We start from the raw sequence: 24012 nt of genomic DNA, 5'->3' as shown, positions 1-24012 counted from the left end.
AATCAGAGACATTGTCTGTATAGTTCTTGTTATTCTTCATGTATAAAATATACCATGTGAAACATGTAGCAGTAAATTAACTAACTGAATAAATAAATAAATAAATAGTTGTGCAGCCATCTTGACATTTGTGCTAGCAGATAAGTGTGCACAAAATTACAGAAACAAGCACTAAGAAAAAATAAAACTCTGGATCTCATACAGACCTTGATGATTGCTCTGGCTGGGCCTCCTTCCTTTGAATTAAAAAAAAAAATAGAAGAATTAGAATATGAGAGGGTCACAGTAAGATAGAAGGGTTTGTTTCAAGGCATTGTCAAGGCAGCTATAATACAAATGACTGTTTACTCTGTTATAAAGCAATACTACATAATTTAGCCTCAGATGTAACATAGTTCAAGATGTTCATGCTACAATTCAAAAAGCAATCAGCATGTTTTCCTTTTCTCACCCTGTAAGTATTTTATTTTATTTTATTTTATTTTATTTATTTATTTGACGTTTGTTTGCCAGGATGGTCCATTGGGCCCAAGGAAGCCGTTTTCAGTGGAGTCCTGGGGAGAAAAGCTCCATAGATACAGTATATTAAACAGGTTATTAAAGTACAAGAAGAGCACATGAAGCAAAAGTATATCTTAGTACAATCTGAAAAAACTGAATTTATATCACAATTAGTAAAAGTTTACAAATATATAGTGACTATCATTGCTATCATAGATGTTAAGTCTAAACAGTAATAAGTAGATATTTACAAGTCAATTAGACTAGGGAGTTATTTACAATATGTATGTTGCCCCAGGGGAAATATGATCAGTTGGTCAAATATTTTAGATATTTGAGTTAGGATAAGAGGAGAGGGAGAAGGTGTAGGGAGGAGGTAGCTGCTGGGGATGTTAGGCAGGATGGGGACATGAGCATTCCCAGAGAGATGTTAGGTGTGAGTGGAGCAGAGTTTTAAATGTGGACGGGCTGCTGGTGAGGCAAATTTGAGGTGGGAGGGAGTTCCAGAGGCGTGCCAAGGAAAAAGAAAGTAAAGGTTTATGTGCTGGATGGGCAGGCTTATGAAGTTCAATCAGATTCTGAGCATTGGTTCTTAGGACTTTGTTAGGTAGGTGCATTTTAAAGGTTGAGGCAAGGGAGGGACAGAGAGAGTGACTGAAAATGAGTTTCTGAGCAAGGATTAATTGAGAGTAGATAAGGTAGTTGGGCATCTCTAGCCAGTTTAGATTATGGAAGGCAATGCAGTGGTGAGTGGAGGATTTGTGTCCAGTGGCGAATTTGGCAATTTTGTTGTAGCAGGAAGAGAGTTTTGTTTTAATAGAAGATTGTAGCTTGGTTAGGAGTGGGGCACCATAAAGGAGAGAAGGGATGAGATATGTGGCAGTGAGAAGGAATTGTGTAGATGGAGTAAGGTGGCGAATGTGGTGGTAGAACATACCAAGTTTCTGGTGTGTTTCTTTAATATTTGTATGTATATGGGTATCACATTTGAGCTGGTTGTCGATGAGAACCCCTAACAGTTTTGCGCTGGATACTACCTCAAGAGAAGTGTTATTCTGACTGGGGATGGAAAATGAATTTAAGTTGATAGTTGTGGTTTTGGAAGGGGTGAATATCATGAGTTTGGTTTTTGATGCATTGAGTGCCACGTGGTTATCTAACATCCATTGTTCAGTGGATGACAAGGCACCTTGGGTTAATTTTATGAGGGTGGGAGTGGAGTTAGCAAAACAGATAATTGTTGAATCATCTGTATATTGCATGATTTGTGCATTAGGTATGGTGAGGTGGAAGTCATTTATGAAAATATTGAACAATGGGGTACCTAAAATGGAACCCTGGGGTACATCAGTAGGAGTGTTGAGGAATGGAGAAATGGCTTTCTTCCATTTGACTGCTCATTGCCTATTGGAAAGGCAGCTGGTAAACCAGTTGATAGAAGGGGGTGATAGATTTAGGTTAGAGAGTTTGGATAGGAGAAGTGTGTGAGAGATGGTATCAAAAGCTTTAGAAAGGTCTAGAAGGGGGGTGGATACAATACAGCTGGAGTCATAGGCTTTATTCAAAGTTTCAAGGAAGGAGAGTAGTGTGGTAGTAGTACTGTGACCAGGCAGGAATCCATGTTGTGAGGGAGCTAGTAGGTGATTGTCACTGAGGTAGGGTAATAGTTGTAGGTGGATACACTTTTCAAGTAGTTTAGAAATGGGAGATAAGATGGCGATAGGTCTAAAATTGGAGACATTATTATTGTTTCCTCCTTTGTGGAGGGGAATAATGTAGGCTTTTTTCCAGAGTTGGGGTACACAGCCTTCTTGAATTGATCGGTTTATAAGAATACAGATGGGGAAGGCAATGGCTTCTGCAACTGTCTTTAGGAAGAATGAAGGGATATTGTCAGGGGCATTGGAGCATGGTTTTAATTTCTGAATGAGTTTTTTTATAGTTGATACTGGGATGGGTTTTAGAGAGAAGTGAGGGAGGTGGGGGGAGTATCTGAGGAGGAGGAGATAGCAGAAGGTGTAGCTGAGTAAGTAGGTTATTTGAGAAGGATGATGTCAATTTGGTTATGGAGTCACTGAAGAAGTTGTTAAATTGGGAGGCTAAGTTGATATCAGAAGCATTGTGGTCAGGGCAAGGATTGTCTTTTTTACCTGGGTTTAAGAGAGTGGAGATACTATCCCAGAATTTTCTAGGGTTTGTCTTGTGGTTATTTTGGAGTGTGGTATAGTAGGATTTCCGATCTGAAGTGATGAGCTTCTTAACTCTGTTGCGGAGCAGTTTGTATTTATGTAGGGTGACTAGGGATTTATTTTTACGGTGGTGTTTCAAGGCTTTATCACAGAAGTGCATGACCGCTAATGTGTCTTTAGATAGCCAGGGGATGGTGTTGCTTTTAATTCTTTTAGATTTCAAGGGGCAAAGGTTTCTAGAAGGTTTAGAAATGTTATATTAAAGTAGGTGACGGCTTCATCTAGGGGGAGAATTTTTAGAGGATTCCAGTTGAATTGTTTCAGTAGCTCAGAGAAGGTGTTGGGGCTGAAGTGTTTTAATGAGCGTATAGAGATAACGGTATGAGGCAGCTGTAGGGAGGGAGAGTGACGAGCGAAAATGGGAAAGTGATCACTAAGGGAGTCAGCAAGGGTACCGCTACTGGAGATAAGATGTGGGTGGGATACCAGAATCCGGGAGGGAGACTGACGAGCGAAAATGGGAAAGTGATCACTAAGGGAGTCAGCGAGGGTACCGCTACTGGAGATAAGATGTGGTTGGGATACCAGAATCCGGGAGGGAGACTGACGAGCGAAAATGGGAAAGTGATCACTAAGGGAGTCAGCAAGGGTACCGCTACTGGAGATAAGATGTGGTTGGGATACCAGAAGAGATAAGATGTGGGTGGGATACCAGAATCCAGTCAAGAGTGCTACCAGAGGAGTAGTCTTTTGATGGTCTGGTTGTGGTGTTGATAAGTTGGTGAAAGTTGTAGAGGTTTATGCTTAGGGAGTTAATGGAGGACTGAATATAGGAACAGTTAATATTCAATTTGCCTAAGATTACAGTCTCATTGCTTATGTTGGTGGAGAATCAAGAGAGAATATCCTCGAGGATAGGGGTATTGTCTCCAGGAGGGATATAGAGGGAGGCTATGCATATGGATTTATGCTTGTTCATCTGGAGTAGGGCCAGAATTAACTCAACGTTGGCAAATTGGGGGATGGGCTTAGTATATAGAGTAACTGAAAGGGAGGAAGAGTAGAGGAGAGCGACTCCACCACCTTTTTTGTGGGTTTTGTCTTTTCTAATGATACTGTAGTTTGGGGGGTTATTTCAGAATCTTTTAGGGACAGTTTTAACCATGTTTCAGAGATTGACAATATGTCACGTTGGTTATGAAGAAGCTGGCATGAAGGTTGGGGATTTTGTTACATATACTTTGTGCACTCAGTGCTGAGAAGGAAAGGGTTTTTCCTGATGGAGGGGGGTTAGAGAGGAGGGTTGAAGTGTGAATGGGAGAGGGACCAGGGTTGGGGTGTATATCACCAGACAGAAGGGTGGTGATAAGTTGGTGAATATGGAAGTAGAGGTATTTAGACTGTATTTAAAGGTATTTTTCACAATGACCTTTCCACATCCCTTCACAGATTCCCTGCAGCAGTGACTGACACTTGCACTACAATTCTGATAACCAATTTTCTCGTACACTCTTCCAACTGCACCCCTGAAACTCAGCTGGTAGTGTCCCCAGCAAAGAAAGGAACAAGAAACGCAATGGTAAACCAAAATGTTAAGTAAACGGTTTCAGAAAGATGAGCAGAGCTGCTTCAGCTGATAGACAGTCGATTTAAATTCGTCTGTTGAAAAGTGTTGATTCTCCTTACATCTGAAATGGAAAGACTCACCTGTGACTTTCTCCTACTGTCCTAACACCTGTTTAATCTCACCTGTGACTTTCTCCTACTGTCCTAACACCTGTTTAGACTCACCTGTGACTTTCTCCTTTTGTCCTAACACCTGTTTAATCTCACCTGTGACTTTCTCCTACTGTCCTAACACCTGTTTAAACTCATCTGTGACTTTCTCCTACTGTCCTAACACCTGTTTAGACTCACCTGTGATTTTCTCCTATTCTCATAACACCTGTTTAATCTCACCTGTGACTTTCTCCTTTTGTCCTAACACCTGTTTAGACTCACCTGTGACTTTCTCCTACTGTCCTAACACCTGTTTAGACTCACCTGTGACTTTCTCCTATTCTCATAACACCTGTTTAATCTCACCTGTGACTTTCTCCTTTTGTCATAACACCTATTTATACTCATGTGTGACTTTTTCCTATTGTCCTAACTCCTGTTTAGACTCACCTGTGACTTTCTCCTGCAAAGACACGTGTGACTTTCTACTATTGTTCTAACACATGTTTAGAATCACGTGACTTTCTCCTATTGTCCTAACACCTGTTTAGACTCACCTGTGACTTTCTCTTGTATAGACTCATGTGACTTTCTACTATCATACTAACACCTGTTTAGACTCACCTGTGACTTTCTCCTGCAAAGACACGTGTGACTTTCTACTATTGTTCTAACACATGTTTAGAATCACGTGACTTTCTCCTATTGTCCTAACACCTGTTTAGACTCACCTGTGACTTTCTCTTGTATAGACTCATGTGACTTTCTACTATCATACTAACACCTGTTTAGACTCATGTGTGACTTTCTATTATTGTCCTACTATCTGTTTCAACTCACATGTGACTTTCTCTTATTGTCATAACACCTATTTAGAATCATCTGTGACTTTCGCCTATTGTCCTAACACCTGTTTAAACTCATCTGTGACTCTCTCCTATTGTCCTAACATCTGTTTAGACTCATCTGTGACTTTCTCCTATTGTCTTAACACCTGTTTAAACTCATATGTGACATTCTCCTATTGTCCTAACACCTGTTTAGACTCATCTGTGACTTTCTCCTATTGTCCTAACACCTGCTTAGAGTCATCAGTGACTTTCTCCTGTTGTCCTAACACCTGTTTAGACTCATCTGTGGCTTTCTCCTTTTGTTCTAATACCTGTTTAGACTCACATGTGGCTTTCATCTATTGTCCTAATACCTGTTTAGACTCACCTGTGACTTTTGCCTATTGTCCTAACACCTGTTTAGACTCACCTGTGACTTTCTACTATTGTCCCAACACCTGTTTAGACTCATGTATGGCTTTCTGCTACTGTTCTTGTGACATAGGGAAAATACTGCCAGCCCAGCTATCTGGAATTTTGTAAATAATTCTATGCCATTTGTGAATATTGATATGATTCATACAGAACTGTATGTATGTTATGTACTGAGCTTCAAGAATGTAACCACAGCATACCCTGCTGGAACATAGAAGATTAACCTGCAAAACTTAAGAATAGTTGAGGTTAAGTTACTTCATAGTGGGCCATAAACAAGAGAGATTCTCTCTCACTTTCAATGCAGAAGCAGAAACAATGTCTAGAGCTAGGAGTTTTTCTATTGTCTTTAAAGAAAAGTAATTACTAGGTTTAAAATGTAAAGCGTTTTATTGCTTTATGACTTCCTAGCAGCTACACAGTTTTGAGCAAACATCTGAAAGATATGCATTTCTCACACAGGGATGTTAAATTCTGTAAGTTTCTGTTTAGCATGGGAGCTGAAGGCAGGCAACAAAAAGAGATGTCATCCGGGCTAACCCAGCAGTAAAATGTGGTATTGATTTAAGAACTCTCTGAGAGAGAGAGAGACTGTGCATTTTGTAGCTTGTCTTGACCTAGCAAGAACATCCACTCATCAACATCTGCATTTGCCTCGCTCTGTAAGTAAGTTGTTTAGGGCATAGTATCTCTTTTAGATATAGACAGGAATATTGATAGTAAAGATTAGTTTAGATGTTTTCTGTATTTATTTGTGACTGTCCTGCAATGTTGTTTTAAATACTTCATGTGATTTTGAACTCTGAAGTAACTGTGTTTGTTTTGAGTATTGTCTTGTTCTTTTATTATTTATTATTAAATATGTTTAAACCTATCTTTGTGGCTGGTATTTGTGAGACATATTTAAGCTCTGAGAGTACTAGCATATGTATTTGGTGACACTGTACAGGCCACTCCAATAGTCTTGCTTGGTCAGTCTACCATTTGGATTATTAGCAACATTACACAGTAGGATTGGATGCCCTTTGTAAGGGCCTTGTAGTAGCTGATAAGTAAGAGTTGGCTGGTGGCAGTCAGAACTACCTCATAGTCTGGGCAGGAAGGGGGCATAGATAGTAAACCTGTGCCAGCCTTTCCCAGGTGTGTGTTTGTGTATAAATCATATCTCAAAGTGTGTGTGTGTGTGTGTGTGTGTGTGTGTGTGTGTGTGTGTGTGTGTGTGTGTGTGTGTGTGTGTGTGTGTGTGTGTGTCAGCTACTTGGGCAGAGACACGAAGCACTGGTTGGACAGACAGGGTGCTGGAGGCCTTAGCTTGTCTACTCAGCTCCGATTTCATCCATATAGATGTGCCAGTGGGGAGTCTTATTGGGGATCTGCAGAAAGAGAGAGAATTCAGCCCCAGACTGACTGTGATCTCTGTGTGCTCTTATGGGGAATTGCACTTTATTGTGTGTGTACTTGCCATTCTCCCATTGTGCATGTCCCTCACTGTTGCCAGTGGTGAGGATTGAGGCTCCTTGATTACTGAGCCAGTACAGGGGCGTCACAGTTCTAGCACCTGTTTAGACTCACATGTGACTTTTCTATTGTCTTGACACATCTTTAGTAAGCATTTTCTCACAATTACTCCAGAGCAGATTCTGCTGAAGTGGTGCTGTGTACCACATAGGTCACAATATCAGGATACTTTGAGTTGCACCTCCACAGTTAAATGCACTCTATCTTACATGCTATAGACATATGTACAGCATGCCATACTAAAGTGAAGCACTCAGAAAGGCATCTCAGTACAATACTGATTAGGATATTGCTAAATTGCTGGCCAGCCATCTCTGAAATTGGACAAAGGAGCATACAATCAGACAGGGAGGAAAGAACTTAATTCACAGTGAGCATTGCTTTTTTTTTCTTTTGGACGGAATGTTTCTCTGGAGCGTGATATGAACCACAGGTAGACTCGATGCAGAGCATCGAACAATCCGTTTACGAGAGGAAGAGAGAGAGCAATGAGAAGGAGGAAGTACAGACAGTGCTGTCGACACTACATGACCTGACGTCAGGATACACCTGCTCCCAAAATCACACATAGAAAGAGAATGTGCATTGTGTCTTGCCAACTTAGTCCTGGTAATGTTTGTTCTTATACCAACAAAAAAGATGCCTGGAGCATGACCAGTCTGTCTCAAACAGTACTGGACCCTTCTACGGATGTTCTCACCTCACAGGGTTATTAAGATCAGTGCAGTATAGGAAATGTGAAAATGGGTGTGGATTGACGGTTGAGTATATAAATATATTCAGTTGCCCACACTGATTGCATTACAAAAAGAAATCCATTATAGGGTTTTACCCTCGTGATCAAACCATGCCAGCTGTGGGTAAATCTTGTGATACCTACACCCAGTCATGGGTTATTACTAAACTAATCTGCAATGCAACCCATGCAACTGCTAAATATATTGAAAATGAAACACAGCATACTACAGAATCTATTCAGTGAAAAAGCACCACATAGAAGGGTCTGGGGGGTCTTCTCTAAGTGCCATCCACATATGTGCTTATTATTCAGTTTTATGTGAAGAGAATAAATAGGCCCTTCTTAAAATAAGTTAACAACAGATAGCCTGTTGTCTCTGAAGCCGAGGAAGAATTTGTACGCTCTCACATCGTGCCTATAATGACACCTAGTGGAAATAATCTGTATAGCACTGGCCTTCAGCTTCTGATTTCTAAAATTGAAAGCACTCACCCCAACGCCTCTCAACCACCCCTGTTTTAGAAGAACATTCCTATTTTCAAGCTTGATTTACCCTTGTACAGGATGCTCCTATTTTTGGAGGCATGTCCCTATTTACAGGCATGATTTACCCCTTTATGCAATTTTCTGAATTCTTCTGATAACATAGGATTTTTGAAGCTGTCTAGTATACACAATATCATGATCAACATACTAGTGGCACGAAAAAGGCCACTGATCTTACACCTCAATTTTTCTGAAACAAAATAAAATGACCTTGTATGGTTGAATTTTACAATGCAGTTTATTAAATTCTATAGCTTTTTATTTGTTAATGTGCTTATATTTCCGTAATTTTTGTATCTCTATGTTTTTCAAATGTTTTGGATTAGTATTCCACATTCTTACTGGAAGTGAGATGAGTTATGTTATTTTGTATTCAGATTTTATGCTTTTTAGACTTCCAGATTTTTGGCTGGATGTCACTACTTTTCATAGGTTCACGGGTTGGTTGCCCTTGTGGGCCATTTTCCTTTTTATGCTCAAATTAAACTATCCCATTTTGTTGTAGATTGCCTTAGCCATTCCATGGTCGATAATAATATATTTCCCCTAATGAAAATAACTGGGATCATAGCCTAGATAATTCGTGGGGATCCATGCACAGGATAAAGCATTTAGGAGCCGCATCTGTCCATTAGTAGTGCAGGGTCAGTCCTGGGATTCATTTTCCTTTTCCCATCCATAGATCTAAGTGGTGTTTTAAATGGTCAGGGACGAATATTGTTTTTCCTATTTTCAGTGTCTGCAGGTTACAACAGCAGTGACCTCCTCAGAATGAACAGGTTTAAAAATGTAGCCACAAATCCTGTTTGGTGTAAAATGTCACTTGGAAAGTAGTAAGTCCTTTGCCTGTGTCTTTACTTTTGCACTCCTTTGGTTGTGGCTATCTTCAGTGGCAGAGCAGATGCATAACCCCTGATATGTATAACTATTTCCTTTCCCTATGATACTTTTATGTCACCTGGAAAAAGGCTAATAACTTCTTGTCTCTGGATAGCCAACAGTGAGATGATTCATACGGGCTTCACTGTCATTGTTATTTGATAGCCAAAAAGGAGGGTGGTGTGTTTATTTCACAGCAGATCCCTTGTTTTCAACATTAATAGTACCCACATAAAAGTGTATGTTAAATATACAGTAAAAATGTGTGGCTAAGTGCCCAAAACATGTCCAATAAACCAAAAATAGGCACCGGAGACCAGCAGATCCAACACACAAGTACTTTAATCACGAAACACCATAAAATGAACACACAAGCACTAGAAACATTAACGCAGATAAAAACACTTCCCCTTATATTTTCATCTCAAAGAACTTCATCAGATAGGCACATACATTCTAATTACTCCATTTAATACCTTTTCCTTTTTAAATTGACCAATGAAATAGACAGATCAATTCATTTCCAAGTTACAAGAGGACTTAGTTTTGAATACATATATAGTTCATGTAAAATTAAATAGAATTCATTCAAATGTCCATATTAATACCGTTCATGCTAAAATATATACAATACATTTAATAATTATGAATAAATAAATAAATAAATCATTATTAAATAGCATGTTTTTTAAAAAATGCATAAAATACAATAAATAATGTTAAAATAATTATCTGGCACCATCTAGTGGATAAAATTGTGACCCCATGTGAAAATTCAAAAACATCACTGAATATACAGCAAATGATATATGAATATAAAAATACAATTTTGCAGATCTTAACTTTAGTACATGCTTTAGGGACACCATCTCATTTAGCCCTGGGCTGTTACAAGCATCCAGAACTAGTTGCCAGTATAATTCCCTGTACTGGAGTCTAGTCTCCCATGGCCCACCCCTGGGGTCTATAGGGGCCACTCTGCTTTTCACACACCTGAGAATGTTTGTAGGGGGCATTTCTCTCATTTTTGTTTCTTAAATCATATCCTTGTTCATACATTCTTTGTTTTAACCTCCTTTCTGTCTTACCCACGTAGAAGGAGTCACACACCCCCACAAACAACAACGTATACCACCCCTGTGGTATTACAATTTGCATACCCGCTAGTTGTTATATATTTGTTTCTACTTTTTAAATGTAAAGTGTCACCAGTCCATATGCACATACATTGATTACACTTTCCACATTTGTGTGTACCTTTTTTGTTACTGGTGAAAATTCCGTAGTTGTTGTGGTGTGAACCTCCTTCTAAAATGTTTTTAATATTTCGCCCTTTTTTGTATACACATTTGAGTGGTTTATCAAGTATACCATTTAAATCTGATAAAGCTGAAAATTTGTTCCACTCATTTTCTATAACCTGTTTAACCAAACTGGTTTCACCATCATATGTGATAGTTAAAGCAGATTGATAGGAGGCCCCATCTAGACTCGTCCCTTGAGTTTCATGTTCAAAATGGTTATCTTTACCCAATATAGGGACAAATCTAGATGTTCTAGCCTCAATAACTTCTGCCAGTACATTGTTCAATAGGTTTAAAGGGTACCCCTGGCCTTGAACATTTCTAGTATAAATTCACTTTCTCTTTGGAAGTCCTGGTCATCAGATGTCATTCTGTTATCCCCGGTCCAGTTGCCCTTTTATCACCCCTCTTTTCTGATACGGGGGGGTGGGCATTGGTATAGTGCAAATAAGAGTTTGAGAATATGTGTTTTCTGTGTATTTTAGATTTAAAACCATTACAGTTTCTTTGAATGTTTACGTCACGATAGTTTAATTCCCTACTGTTGAGTTGATATGTAAATTTAAAAAAATTAGTAGTATTTGAAATATACTCATAGAATTCTAAAAAGTGTTTATCAGTACTAGACCAAAAAAGACATATGTCATCTAAAAATCGCCCATAAAGATTCCAATATTGCTTAAACTCTGAAGTGAATACATACTTCTTCTCCCGATATAGGAGAATGATGTTGGCATATGTTGGGGCACAGTGTGCCCCCATTGCCACACTCTTCAATTGTTTATAGTACTCTCTCTGAAAGAATATGAACTTATTCTTGAGAACTAAATCCATTAAAATTAAACAAGTGTGAAATACATCAAAGGGAATGTCCCCACAATCAGCTAAAAATTCCTCAAACCAACCAAGCCCACATTGTGGAATACATGTAAAAAAATCCACTATGTCAAGGGTAATAAAAATACTTGTGTTGGAATGTTGTATGTTGTCTATATGTCTTACAAAACCCAAGAATCCCTGAGAATATTCACATTCTTAAATACTGTATTCTTTAAATTGAAATCTATATATTTTGCCAGGGGTGCAGTTACTGATCCTTCCGCTGAAACAATAGGCCTGAGGGGTGGGTCAGTAATATTTTTGTGGACCTTAGGTATGCCAAAGATAGAGGGGACTCTAGGTTTTTCAACATTCAAAAAATTGTAAGTCTCAATGTCTATGAGCCCCTCTACCAAAAGGTCATTAAGACACATGGAAATTTTTTTCTATGCAATATTGACATTGTTTAAAGAAACTCTTGCATATGTCTCATCATCACTAAGCAGGTCAAACATTTTACCTTCATAAATGATATAATCCATTAAAACAACCCCACCTCCACCCCTTGTCAGGCTTCATAGTTCTGAGATTTTTGTTTTCCTTAAAATCATATAAAATGTCTTTCTCTTCTTAATTAAATTGGGAGTCACTTTCTTGTATTTAAGCTGCTCCCTTAATTCTTTTTCTACCACCAGTTCAAAATATCTCAGCTGGGGGTGTAAAGGGGGTTGAAGGTGCTCCTCTTGATCAATCTATTGTGGTTTAGTCCTTTTTTCTTGTCCATTAAAAAATAATTCTCAATTTTTTTGTCTGATAAATAATTTAAAATCAACTAATAAGTTCACCAGGTTGGTTTTTGCCCTGGGTATGAAGGTGAATCCTTTTAAAAATAAATTAAAATGCCCTTTATTGATAACAGTGTTGCTGTAATTAAATATATTAAAACCACTGTAACCAAAAATGTAACCATCCTGTCTGATTTCACCCTGTGGTTCTACCTCCAATAAGTTTGATCCTGTGGTGCCCATCCCTTCTGTACTTGGTTTCCATACCTGTAATTCACTGGACCCTTTTGTCTCAACCTTTCCTATCTCCTCAGGGGTGGAAATTCTAAAGGGTCCTGCGAGTTTAAACTTTCTTGGTCATCATCACCCACCCCTCAGGCCTATTGTTTCAGCGGAAGGATCAGTAACTGCACCCCTGGCAAAATATATAGATTTCAATTTAAAGAATACAGTATTTAAGAATGTGAATATTCTCAGGTATTCTTGGGGTTTTTTCAGACATATAGTCAACATACAACATTCCAACACAAGTATTTTTATTACCCTTGACGTAGTGGATTTTTTTACATGTATTCCACACGATGTGGGGCTTGGTTGGTTTGAGGAAATTTTAGCTGATTGTGGGGACATTCCCTTTGGTGTATTTCGCACTTGTTTAATTTTAATGAATTTAGTTCTCAAGAATAATTTCATATTCTTTCAGAGAGAGTACTATAAACAATTGAAGGGTGTGGCAATGGGGGCACACTGTGCCCCAACGTATGCCAACATCATTCTCCTATATTGGGAAAACAAGTATGTATTCACTTCAGAGTTTAAGCAATATTGGAATCTTTATGGGCAATTTTTAGATGACATATGTCTTTTTTGGACTAGTACTGATAAACACTTTTTAGAATTCTATGAATATATTTCAAATACTACTATTTTTTTTAAATTTACATATCAACTCAACAATAAGGAGTTAAACTATCTTGACGTAAACATTCAAAGAAACTGTAATGGTTTTAAATCTAAAATACACAGAAAACACATATTCTCGAATGCTTATTTGCACTATACCAATGTCCACCCCCATATCAGAAAAGAGGGGTAATAAAAGGGCAACTGGACAGGGGCTAACAGAATGACATCTGATGACCAGGACTTTCAAAGAGAAAGTGAATTTATACTATAAATGTTCAAGGCCAGGGGTACCCTTTAAACCTATTGAACAATGTACTGGCAGAAGTTATTGAGGCTAGAACATCTAGATTTGTCCCTATATTGGGTAAAGATAACCATTTTGAACATGAAACTCAAGGGAAGAATCTAGATGGGGCCTCCTATCAATCTGCTTTAACTATCACATATGATGGTGAAACCAGTTTGGTTAAACAGGTTATAGAAAATGAGTGGAACAAATGTTCAGCTTTATCAGATTTAAATGGTATACTTGATAAACCACTCAAATGTGTATACAAAAAAGGGCGAAATATTAAAAACATTTTAGAAGGAGGTTCACACCACAACTACGGAATTTTCACCAGTAACAAAAACGGTACACACAAATGTGGAAAGTGTAATCGACTGGTGACACTTTACATTTAAAAAGTAGAAACAACTAGCGGGTATGCAAATTGTAATACCACAGGGGTGGTATACATTGTTGTGTGTGTGGGGTGTGTGACTCCTTCTACATGGGTAAGACAGAAAGGAGGTTAAGACAAAGAATGTATGAACAAGGATATGATTTAAGAAAGAAAAATGAGAGAAATGCCCCCTACAAACATTCTCAGGTGTGTGAAAAGCAGAGTGGTCCCTATAGACCCCAGGGGTGGGCCATGGGAGACTAGACTCCAGTACAGGGAATTATATTGGTAACTAGTTCTGGATGCTTTTAACAGCCCAGGGCTAAATGACATAGTGTCCCTAAAGCCTGTACTAAAGTTAAGATCTGCAAAATTGTAGTATTTTTATATTCATATATCATTTGTTGTATATTCAGTGTTTTTGAATTTTCACGTGGGTCACAATTTTATCCACTAGATGGCGCCAAATAATTATTTTAACATTATTTATTGTATTTTATACATTTCTTAAAAAAATGCTATTTAATAATGATTTATTTATTTATTTATTTATTCATAATTATTCAATGTATTGTATATATTTTAATATGAACAGTATTAATATGGACATTTCAATGAATCAGACCTCTCAAACAATTGGGGACACATTTCAACAGAATCAGGGACAAGTCAAGACAAAATCAGGGACAATCAGGGACACTTTTAAAATATCAGTGCTATTAACTTGAAACATTGACAGAATCAGAGCATATGAATTAATACACATTTTCTGAAGTAAAAGAAGTTTATAACTCTTAATTATTGTCATTATTCATTAAGTGTAATTCACCACCTTTCCTCCAAAAGTCACTAGTTTTAGGAGGGATTAAGAGGGACAGAGTTAAAATTTGAGTCAAAATCAGAGACATCCCTGAAAATCAGGGATAGTTGAGAGGTATGGAATGAATTCTATTTAATTTTACATGAACTATATATGTATTCAAAACTAAGTCCTCTTGTAACTTGAAAATGAATTGATCTGTCTATTTCATTGGTCAATTTAAAAAGGAAAAGGTATTAAATGGAGTAATTAGAATGTATGTGCCTATCTGATGAAGTTCTTTGAGATGAAAATGTAAGGGGAAGTGTTTTTATCTGCGTTAATGTTTCTAGTGCTTGTGTGTTCATTTTATGGTGTTTCGTGATTAAAGTACTTGTGTGTTGGATCTGCTGGTCTCCGGTGCCTATTTTTCTCATGTTAAATATTACCAGCTCATAAACAGCACTACCAATCCTTCCAAGAAACAAAGCTATAAAGAATTCTGACCTGAATGTCAACCCCGATTTGCTCTTCAGGTTTCTGAGTAGATCCAGCTGGTTCAGCGGAGGGATCAGTCTGTGGTAACACAATACAGGAGGGATTAAAAACAAAACATCAGTCAGGCACAAGTGAGGCATGTTCTGTACAGCAAGTAATGTATAACACTTTCGGGAGTGGACATTGTAGTATATCCACTGCTATCATGCCCTCTACCCTCATACCCAGCGGTCACTTGTACTATGCGGTGACAAAAACATACTGCAAATTCTAAGAAAAAGTGATTACAGTAATGTTAGAATGTCTGCTGTTGATATTTTACAGTCAGGTTGAAAAGCAGCACAAATGTTAAGTACTGTTGAAAACTTCCAATAGTGTTATTATGGCTAATCTCCTCAGTTAAACTCAATAAATATGTGAAATGCAAAGTGATAACCCATGTTGTTGGAAGACAGCACACAAACAAAACCATTGCACTGTATAAAACAGCATGTGCTCTGAAACCTTATCATCTTCTGAACCCCCTTACTTAATTGTAAAGCAAATCGCATGCATCTAAAGCAAGACAGTACGAGCGGAAAGGAACTGATTAAAACTCAGTGTTTGAGCCACTTCAGAAGTGCGCAGGCTGCTATGGACACTAGCCATCATGTTGCACTGCCTTATAAAGCAGTGCTAACACTAGCACTCCCTTTGATGCCATGTCCAGTAATGGCTACTTTTGGTCTAAAAACAAGCATCTACCTGATCAGTAGAAGATAGCGACAGGGCTTATACCAGCAATCAACACATCAGGTGACAATTATGGCTAAACTGATGAGTAATTTTACTTAATATCTTAAGCTTAGCAGCACTGACCATTGCTAGATGATGGCCATCTGTAGCCAGTATCTCTATGGTGACTGCGACTGCTGTTTACACATTAATGGTGGAAAGAAAACTACTCCCGGTCAGTATTCTTAGAGTCATGGACAGTACAAAAACAAATTACTGCTGCAAAGCTAGCCTCTTACCTTGTCTTAGCCATAGTAATGCCAAGAAATGCTGCTGTGATGAAACTATTTATTAGGTCCCAATATTCAAGAAGCAACATCATCTGTAACTAACTACTGGAATCATCACTCATCACATTATATGGCAGTCCATTCAGGTTCAAGAGTATCAGAACTGAAAGAATTCTTTGGGACTCGCATTTATAAGAGAATTTCCATAACATGATATACACTTTCTGGGAGCCTTTGGGGCATGGGGCAAGCCACAGAAAAGTTACGTAGAGCAGTAAGAGAATCTCACTCTAACAGTAAACTGCTGAGTTCCTTTCTTTTCAATATTCCTGAACTCTGGGTTATTACTCCCTCCGTCTTACTTCCACTTTCCTGATACCACACAATGGCTATATAAAGAAAAATCATCGATCACCTCCCCTTATCAAAGTGAAACTTACTACAATGCACTTTATGAAGTGAGAATTCCCTGCAGTACACGTCCTGACCTGCAGATGGTGGAAGAAGCAACTATTCACTGCTGCAGTATCCTAAACAGATGGGATCTCCTTCCCTGGGCAGCCCAACACTCAGCCAGTATGCAAAAGCCTAATGATCTTGTGTGCACCGTACATCACCCCTATGCTCCTCGCACAAAATGTAAGGCATAAAAGGAACATATGTAAAAACTACCCAGAATTTCTTTGTTGCCAGCTCGAATGTCATTTATGCTAGCTGGTCTGAACGCCTTGTCACTGTATGGAATACTTAGCCACACTGCTAAGTGCTAAGTTTTTTTTTTTTTTTTTTTGCTACCTAGAGTTCATGTCATCCAAGAAGGGAACATGCCAGTGTTGGGGGCAGATTCCCATAAGGATCATTATGAACAGTGTCTTTTTTGTTTGGGTGCTTCCCATGACCATACCTCTTGTAGTATCTGTAAGGCATTTGGACCTAAGACACTCAGAAGATGTTTATCTTCCCTGGCCATTTATCTTGATAACCAACAGATTAAACAGTTAGCCCAGGGTATCATGGCAGAATCCTTTAACCCTGAGATACTAGGTAAAAAGAAGACCAAGAAGTCTCATCCGGATTCTTAGCTGTCCAGCCTCCACAGGACATCCCTCTAGAAATGGATAATATCTCTGTAGGTTATTTAGCATATACTTTGGATTTCTCTACCACGACCCTATCAGAGGCCAGCAGGGATCTGCCTTTTTGTACATCCATTGAGGCTTTGAAGGCATCTGCTATGGACATTAAGGGGGAACTGTGGTTAATTATCTCGGTGGAGCCTAGAGGGATTCCGCAGATATTGGTCAGGGAGAAGGTCCCAGGTTCTCTTATAGAATGTTGCCAAGGATCAGCACCTCCAGAATTTGCTAGGCCTGATGTCCTTTCCAAGAAAAGACAAAAAACTGAAACATGTTTTTGTCCCATTCCAGGGATCCTGAAAGGGAAGGGCCAGAGTTTACTCAGGCCTTGTTTTCTGTCTTGATGGCCCTAAAGCCTCCTCAAGGGGTTTTGGTACCTTCTCCTCCTTGGACCTCTACTCCTTCTAAATGGCTTAGGGAACCGTATTCCTCAGATGAAGATTCAGTGTCTGATAAGGGGTCTTTGTCCTATTCCTCACAAATGCTTTTGCCTTTGGCTTATGGTTCTGATGAACAGAAGTCTGTTAGCCCTGAATCTCCTTTTGAAGAATTGTCCTTTGGGAACACAATTGCTAGAATGATGAAATACTTTAAGTGGGATTCTTCTCAAGTGTCTGATATTCAGAGAAGATATTATGGGTTGCTTCAGGTGGATACTCCTAAACCCTCTGCAGTTCCTCCTGAGTTACTACAGGTGAATACTCCTAAACCCTCTGCAGTTCCTCCTATGTTACTACAGGTGGATACTCCTAAACCCTCTGCAGTTCCTCCTGTGTTACTACAGGTGGATACTCCTAAACCCTCTGCAGTTCCTCCTGCGTTACTACCGGTGGATACTCCTAAACCCTCTGCAGTTCCTCCTGTGTTACTACAGGTGGATACTCCTAAACCCTCTGCAGTTCCTCCTGTGTTACTACAGGTGGATACTCCTAAACCCTCTGCAGTTCCTCCTGTGTTACTACAGGTGGATACTCCTAAACCCTCTGCAGTTCCTCCTGTGTTGGCTGCCTTGTTAGATACTTTCATTGCTGCTTCCAAGTCTTCTGATTCTCAACCTCCTGCTCCTAAGAAACTGATAGGTTTTATAAGATTCCTGAGGATTGTCTATTTTTACTTAAATCTCCTTCTGCTGATCTTACTGTGTTGTCAGTCTCTTCTGACAAACCTTCTAAGCCTTTGTTCTGTTCTAAACTTTTGTAATCTAGTAGGGCAATGGAGAGGATTGGTAAGAAAGTTTACACTGCATCTACTTCGGCCTTTAGGGCTGTTAATTACCAGACTCACATGACCAGGCATGCTCTGGCCTTGATTCTGAAGGCAAATCCTCTGCATTATCTATTTTACGTTCTGCTTCTCAAGTGGCTCACCATCTATTAAATGTAGATATGATGCTGCTGATGCCTCTCCTAGGGCTGCGGCTTTTGGGTCTGTCATGAGGCATTATTCTTGGCTTCATCTCCTGTCTCTGTCTGAGGACATTAAGGCCAAATTGTTGGGTGCTCTTTTGGATAATAAACATCTTTGTGGGACTGCTGCTGCTGACTTCTATATGTTTTTTCATGAGAAAGGCAAAGCCTTGCAGGACCATAAACATATTTTTGTCTGTCCTATCCCCAAATTCCAGAGGAATTATCTTTCTAGATCTGCTTTTGTTCACAGGCAGCTCTGCTAGGCCTCCTAGGGCAGGAAGGATGGTAGGCGGGCCACCTGGTCTAAGGCTTCTCAGATTTCTGTGGCCCAGAAGCCTCCTTTATAGGTTCATAGGAGGTTACTAGACTAATGGCTCTAGAGCCTTTACAAGCTTAGCTATGTTAATCCCAAGTATGCCCATTTGTTCTTTTTGGGTAGTTCACAGAATAAATTTATGCATACAGCGGGTCTGTGATCAACACAGGCTACCCCTGTCCATGAGGGACATGGGTCTCACCCCAGGGGCAAATTTGCAGTCTCCCATCCTATTATCTAGGTTGCCTTTGATTCAGTGAGGAACTCTGTTTTAAGTGAATAGGAAGTCTATTCCAGAGAGGCGGCAGTCTCTGGGAGAGATATCTTTCTCTCAGCATGTTTTGTTAATGTCACATGTTAGGTTGAAATCCCTAGAGTGAATGGCTCTTGTGCCATTTGACTTGCAGATGTGTAGCATTTCCATTACAGCAGGGTTGGAGATTGCCCTATATTCCAGACACAAGTCACCTCTCAGCAACCAGCAACCTATAAGATACAGAGTAAAGTGACAGGGCTTTCAGCCTGCCCATGTAAGTCATGGTTTGGAGTCCCTGTATTTTCTTCATGAAAAACCTCTGAGTCTCTCCAGTTGTTGCAGGTGTCTGGTGAGGTACATGCAAAAGGGTGGATTATATTCTAGTAGTGGTCTGATGAGGGTCAAGTACAGTGTAGTTATAACATCCCTTGACCTGCATGCTATGCCCTTGCTTATGTGGTGCACTACATAGAAGACTTGTCTTACTATTGTGGAAACTTGGTGGTCAAAGTTCAGATTGCTTATCAACCTGTGTTCCCAAGTTTTACACCATTGGGTGGGAACTCGGGGGGGTGCTGTCAATACTGTAAATTTTAGGGAATTCCATTTTGACAAAGGAAATAATAATGCATTTTTTTGCATTTCATTTTAGACAATGGTCTTGGCAACATAAGTCTACTTCTCTTAGACAATTCACCCCCCCCTTTGTAGAGCAGGTTTCTTTGTCTCTTCAGCTTTCCTTTTGTCTTTTAAACTGGTGTCTCACCACTTCAGATTCTTGCTTCTTTCTATAATCCATCTAGGTTACTTCATGATATGGAAGTTTCTCCATCCTTTTTCAGGGATTCCACAACCTCCTCTTGAGCAACTTCTTAATTTCCTGGAGGTTCTAGGGTCCCTGGTGAACCAAGCAACCATTCAACCTGTCCTCCTTCCCAAGTGGGAAAGGGTTTTTATTCCAGGGTGTTCCTGGTTCCTTGAAAGGAGGTCACTTGGAGACCTATTCTGGATCTCCGCCAGCTCAATAACTTTCTCAAGGTCCCTTCTTTTTGGATGCTTACTCTTCAAACCCTGTTTCCCCTTTTATTACCCCAGGCTTTTCTGGTATCTTTGGATCTGAAAGATGCTGACCTTCATATTCCTATTCACCCTCTTTTCAGGAAGCTTTTACATTTCTCTGTGTCTCCCTTTCATTTTCAGTTCTCTGCTTTGCCCTTTGGCCTCTCTACTGCCCCTAGGGTATTCACAAGATGCCTAGCTCCTGTGATTGCTTTCTGCAGGTTCTGAGGCATTCAGATTTTTCCTTATTTTGATGACCTATTGCTTCTGGCACCTTCTCTCAGTCACCTGTTATCGGATCTGGAGTTCAATATCTCTCTTCTTCAAAGTCTGCGGTTCAGTATCAACTTTCAAAAGTCTGACCTGACTCCTCTCAGGATCATGTGTATATGGGATGCAGGATTCAGACAGTGCCAATGTTGGTCTCTCTTCCACCTCTGAATGTTTTGTCATTGGCAGCCTTCTTTCAATATTTTCTTTCTCTGGCTGCCATGCCAGCCAGGTAATTTCTTTGGGCCCTATAATTCATGACTTCTTTTATTTTAATGCTTCCTCTTGCCAGAATGCATATACAGGAGCTCCTGTGGTACCTCAGGTCAGTTTGGCTACAACATTGCCACCTTCTGGATTCTCCTTCCCTGTCTAAAGAAGAAATTTGAGTGGTAGATTCAACATTTTACTCTAAATCCAGACCAGCTCTTTCAGCCTCCAGTCCCTTCTCAAGAGCTGTTCACTGATGCCTGGGGGCTTCTTTTGGTCACCTGAAAGTTCAAGGTTTCTGACCCCCATCAGAAGTCAGACCATATCAACTTCAAAGAGATAGGAGCTCTGATTCAGGCCCTTCAAGCTTTTCACCCCATGTTCTCTCCAGGCCCCTTGAAGGTGTACATAGACAACACTACAGTGATATGGTACGTCAACAAGCAGGGAGGCACAAAATCTTACCTCCTCTGCAGGATGGCTCTTCAGGCTTGAGTGGTGGCTCTCAGTTATCGGTTAACTCCTCAGGCAGTATACATTCCTTCAGTGCACAGTCTAGTGGCAGAGTCTGAGCAGGTCCAAAACACAGGCTCAAAAATAGATCATTCACAGACAAATGTTTCAGGACATAGTCCATCCATGGGGTATTCCTCAGGTAGATCTTTTTGCCTCCACTCTGCACAGGCAGCTTCCTTGTTTCTTTTCCAGAGTGCCATATGATCTGGTATGGAAGACAGATGTCCTTTTTTCCTTAGAAGGGGATGTTTCTTTATGCTTTCCCTCCTCTTCCTCTATTTCCAAGAGTCCTGTAGAAGATTCAACTGGACTCCCCCAAAAACCTTGCTAGTGACTCCCTTTTGGCCAATACAGCACTGGTTTCCCCTCTTAATGCATCTGGCCAGGGGCAATCACCACAGGTTACCTCAGCGGTTGGATCTCCTCACACGACAATGGGTCTCTCATCCATCCTCATTTTCCACTTTTCAGCTGACACTGTGCATGACAGTGTTTTGATCCCTTTTAGGCACCTGTTTTCTTAGGATGTCCTAAGAGTTTTATAGGAGGCAAGAAAACCCTCAGCCAGGAAATCTTATATATCCAAATGGAAAAGATTTTCTGTCCAGTGCCATGCTTATAACCAGTACCCTTTTTCATTGGGGGTCCCTCTTCTTCTTCTTTTGGCTGCTCCCATTAGGGGTCGCCACAGCAGATCAACTGTTTCCATTTCTTCCTGTCCGCTGCATCTTGCTCTGTCACACCAACCACCTGCATGTCCTCTTTCACCACATCCATAAACCTTATCTTAGGCCTTCCTCTTTTCCTGTTACCTGGCAGCTTCATCCTTAGCATCTTTTTCCCAATATACTCTGCATCCCTCCTCAGCACATGTCCAAACCAACGTAATCTTGCCTCTCTGGCTTTGTCTCCAAACCTTCCAACCTGGGCTGACCCTCTAATATACTTATTCCTAATCCTATCCATCCTCGTCACACCCAGTGCAAATCATAACATCTTCAACTCTGCCACGTCAAGCTCTGACTCCTGCCTTTTTGTCAATGCCACTGTCTCCAACCCATATAATATAGCTGGTCTCACTACCCTCTTGTAGACCTTCCCTTTCACTCTTACTGGTACTCGTGTGTAACAAATCATTCCTGACACTCTTCTCTACCCACTCCATCCTGTCTGTACTCTCTTCTTCATCTCTCTTCCACACTCACCATTACTCTGAACTGTTGATCCCAAGAACTTAAACTCATCCACCTTCGCCACCTCTACTCCCTGCATCCTCACCATTTCTCAATCCCCCCTCTCATTCACACACACATATTCTGTCTTAGTCCTGCTGACCTTCATTACTCTTCTCTCTAGAGCATATCTCCACCTCTCCAGGATCTCCTCCACATGTTCCCTACTCTCACTACAGATCACTCCTGTCTGATCTCATCTGTCAACCTGTCCATCACCATTGCAAATAAGAAAGGGCTCAGAGCTGATCCTTGATGTAATCACACCTCCACCTTAAACAAATCCATCACTCCCACCGCAGACCTCACTGCTGTCACACTACCCTCGTACATATCCTGTACCACTCTTACATACTTCTCTGACACTCCCGACTTCCTCATACAATACCACAACTCCTCTCTAGACACTCTGTCATATGCTTTCTCTAAATCCACAAAGACACAATGCAACTCCTTCTGACCTTCTCTGTACTTCTCAATCAACACTCTCAGAGCAAACATCACATCTGTAGTGCTCTTTCCTAACATGAAACCATACTGCTGATCACTAATCATCACCTCCCTTTTTAACCTAGCTTCCACTACTCTTTCCCTTAACTTCATGCTGTGACTGATCAGTTTAATCGCTCTGTAGTTACTACAGCTCTGTACATCACCCTTATTCTTAAAAATCGGTACCAAAGCACTTTTTCTCCATTCCTCAGGCATCCTCTCACTTTCTAAGATTTCATTAAACAATATAGTTAAAAACTCCACTGCCATTTCACCTAAACACCTCCATGCTTTCACAGGTATGTCATCTGGACCAACAGCCTTTCCGTTCTTCATCTTCTTCATAGCTATCCTTACTTCCTCCTTGCTAATCCACTGCATTTCATGATTCACTATCCACACATCATCCAACCTTCTCTGTCTCTCATTCTCTTCGTTCATCAGCCCCTCAAAGTGCTCTTTCCATCCGCTCAACACATTCTCCTTGCTTGTGAGTACATTTCCCTCATTATCCTTTATCACCCTTACCTGCTGCACATCTTTACTAGCCCAGTCCCTCTGTCTAGCCAATTGGTACAGGTCCTTTTCTCCCTCCTTAGTGTCCAACCTTTTATACAACTCTTCATACACCTTATCCTTAGCCTTCGCCACTTCTCTTTTTGCCATGCACCTCATCTCCTTATACCCTTGTCTACTTTCTTCATCTCTTTGATAATCCCACTTCTTCTTCACCAACCTCTTTCTCTGTATACTTTCCTGTACTTTTTCATTCCACCACCATGTCTCCTTGTCCTCCTTCCTCTTTCCAGATGTCACACCAAGCACCTTTCTAGCCATCTCTCTTACTAGCTCTGCTGTAGTTATCCAGCTATTCAGTAACTCTTCACTGCCACCCAGTGCCTGTCTTAACTCTTCCCTGAACATCACCTCGCAATTACCCTTTTTCAATTTCCATCATTTAATCTCCTTCAGACTGGCCC

At 40.1% G+C, this 24012-nt stretch overlaps 1 protein-coding gene across 2 annotated transcripts in view; it reads right to left on the bottom strand.

Annotated features, from left to right (window-relative positions):
- KCNQ2 (potassium voltage-gated channel subfamily Q member 2) overlaps positions 1–24012 on the bottom strand; it is a 942433-nt gene that overhangs the window by 186215 nt on the left and 732206 nt on the right. For both annotated transcript variants that reach the window (XM_044090450.1, XM_044090449.1), the window contains exons 10-11: positions 15142–15210; positions 207–236 (exon numbers count right to left, since the gene is read on the bottom strand). In XM_044090450.1, the coding sequence (XP_043946385.1) occupies positions 207–236; positions 15142–15210 (99 nt within the window). The remainder of the gene's footprint in view (positions 1–206; positions 237–15141; positions 15211–24012) is intronic.

The sequence above is a fragment of the Protopterus annectens genome, chromosome 12.part0 (genome assembly GCF_019279795.1).
Source record: "Protopterus annectens isolate FY-2018-M chromosome 12.part0, PAN1.0, whole genome shotgun sequence".
Lineage (NCBI taxonomy): Eukaryota > Metazoa > Chordata > Ceratodontiformes > Protopteridae > Protopterus > Protopterus annectens.
Note: the sequence above shows the minus strand (reverse complement) of the source record. Positions and strands in the feature narration are given on the sequence as shown.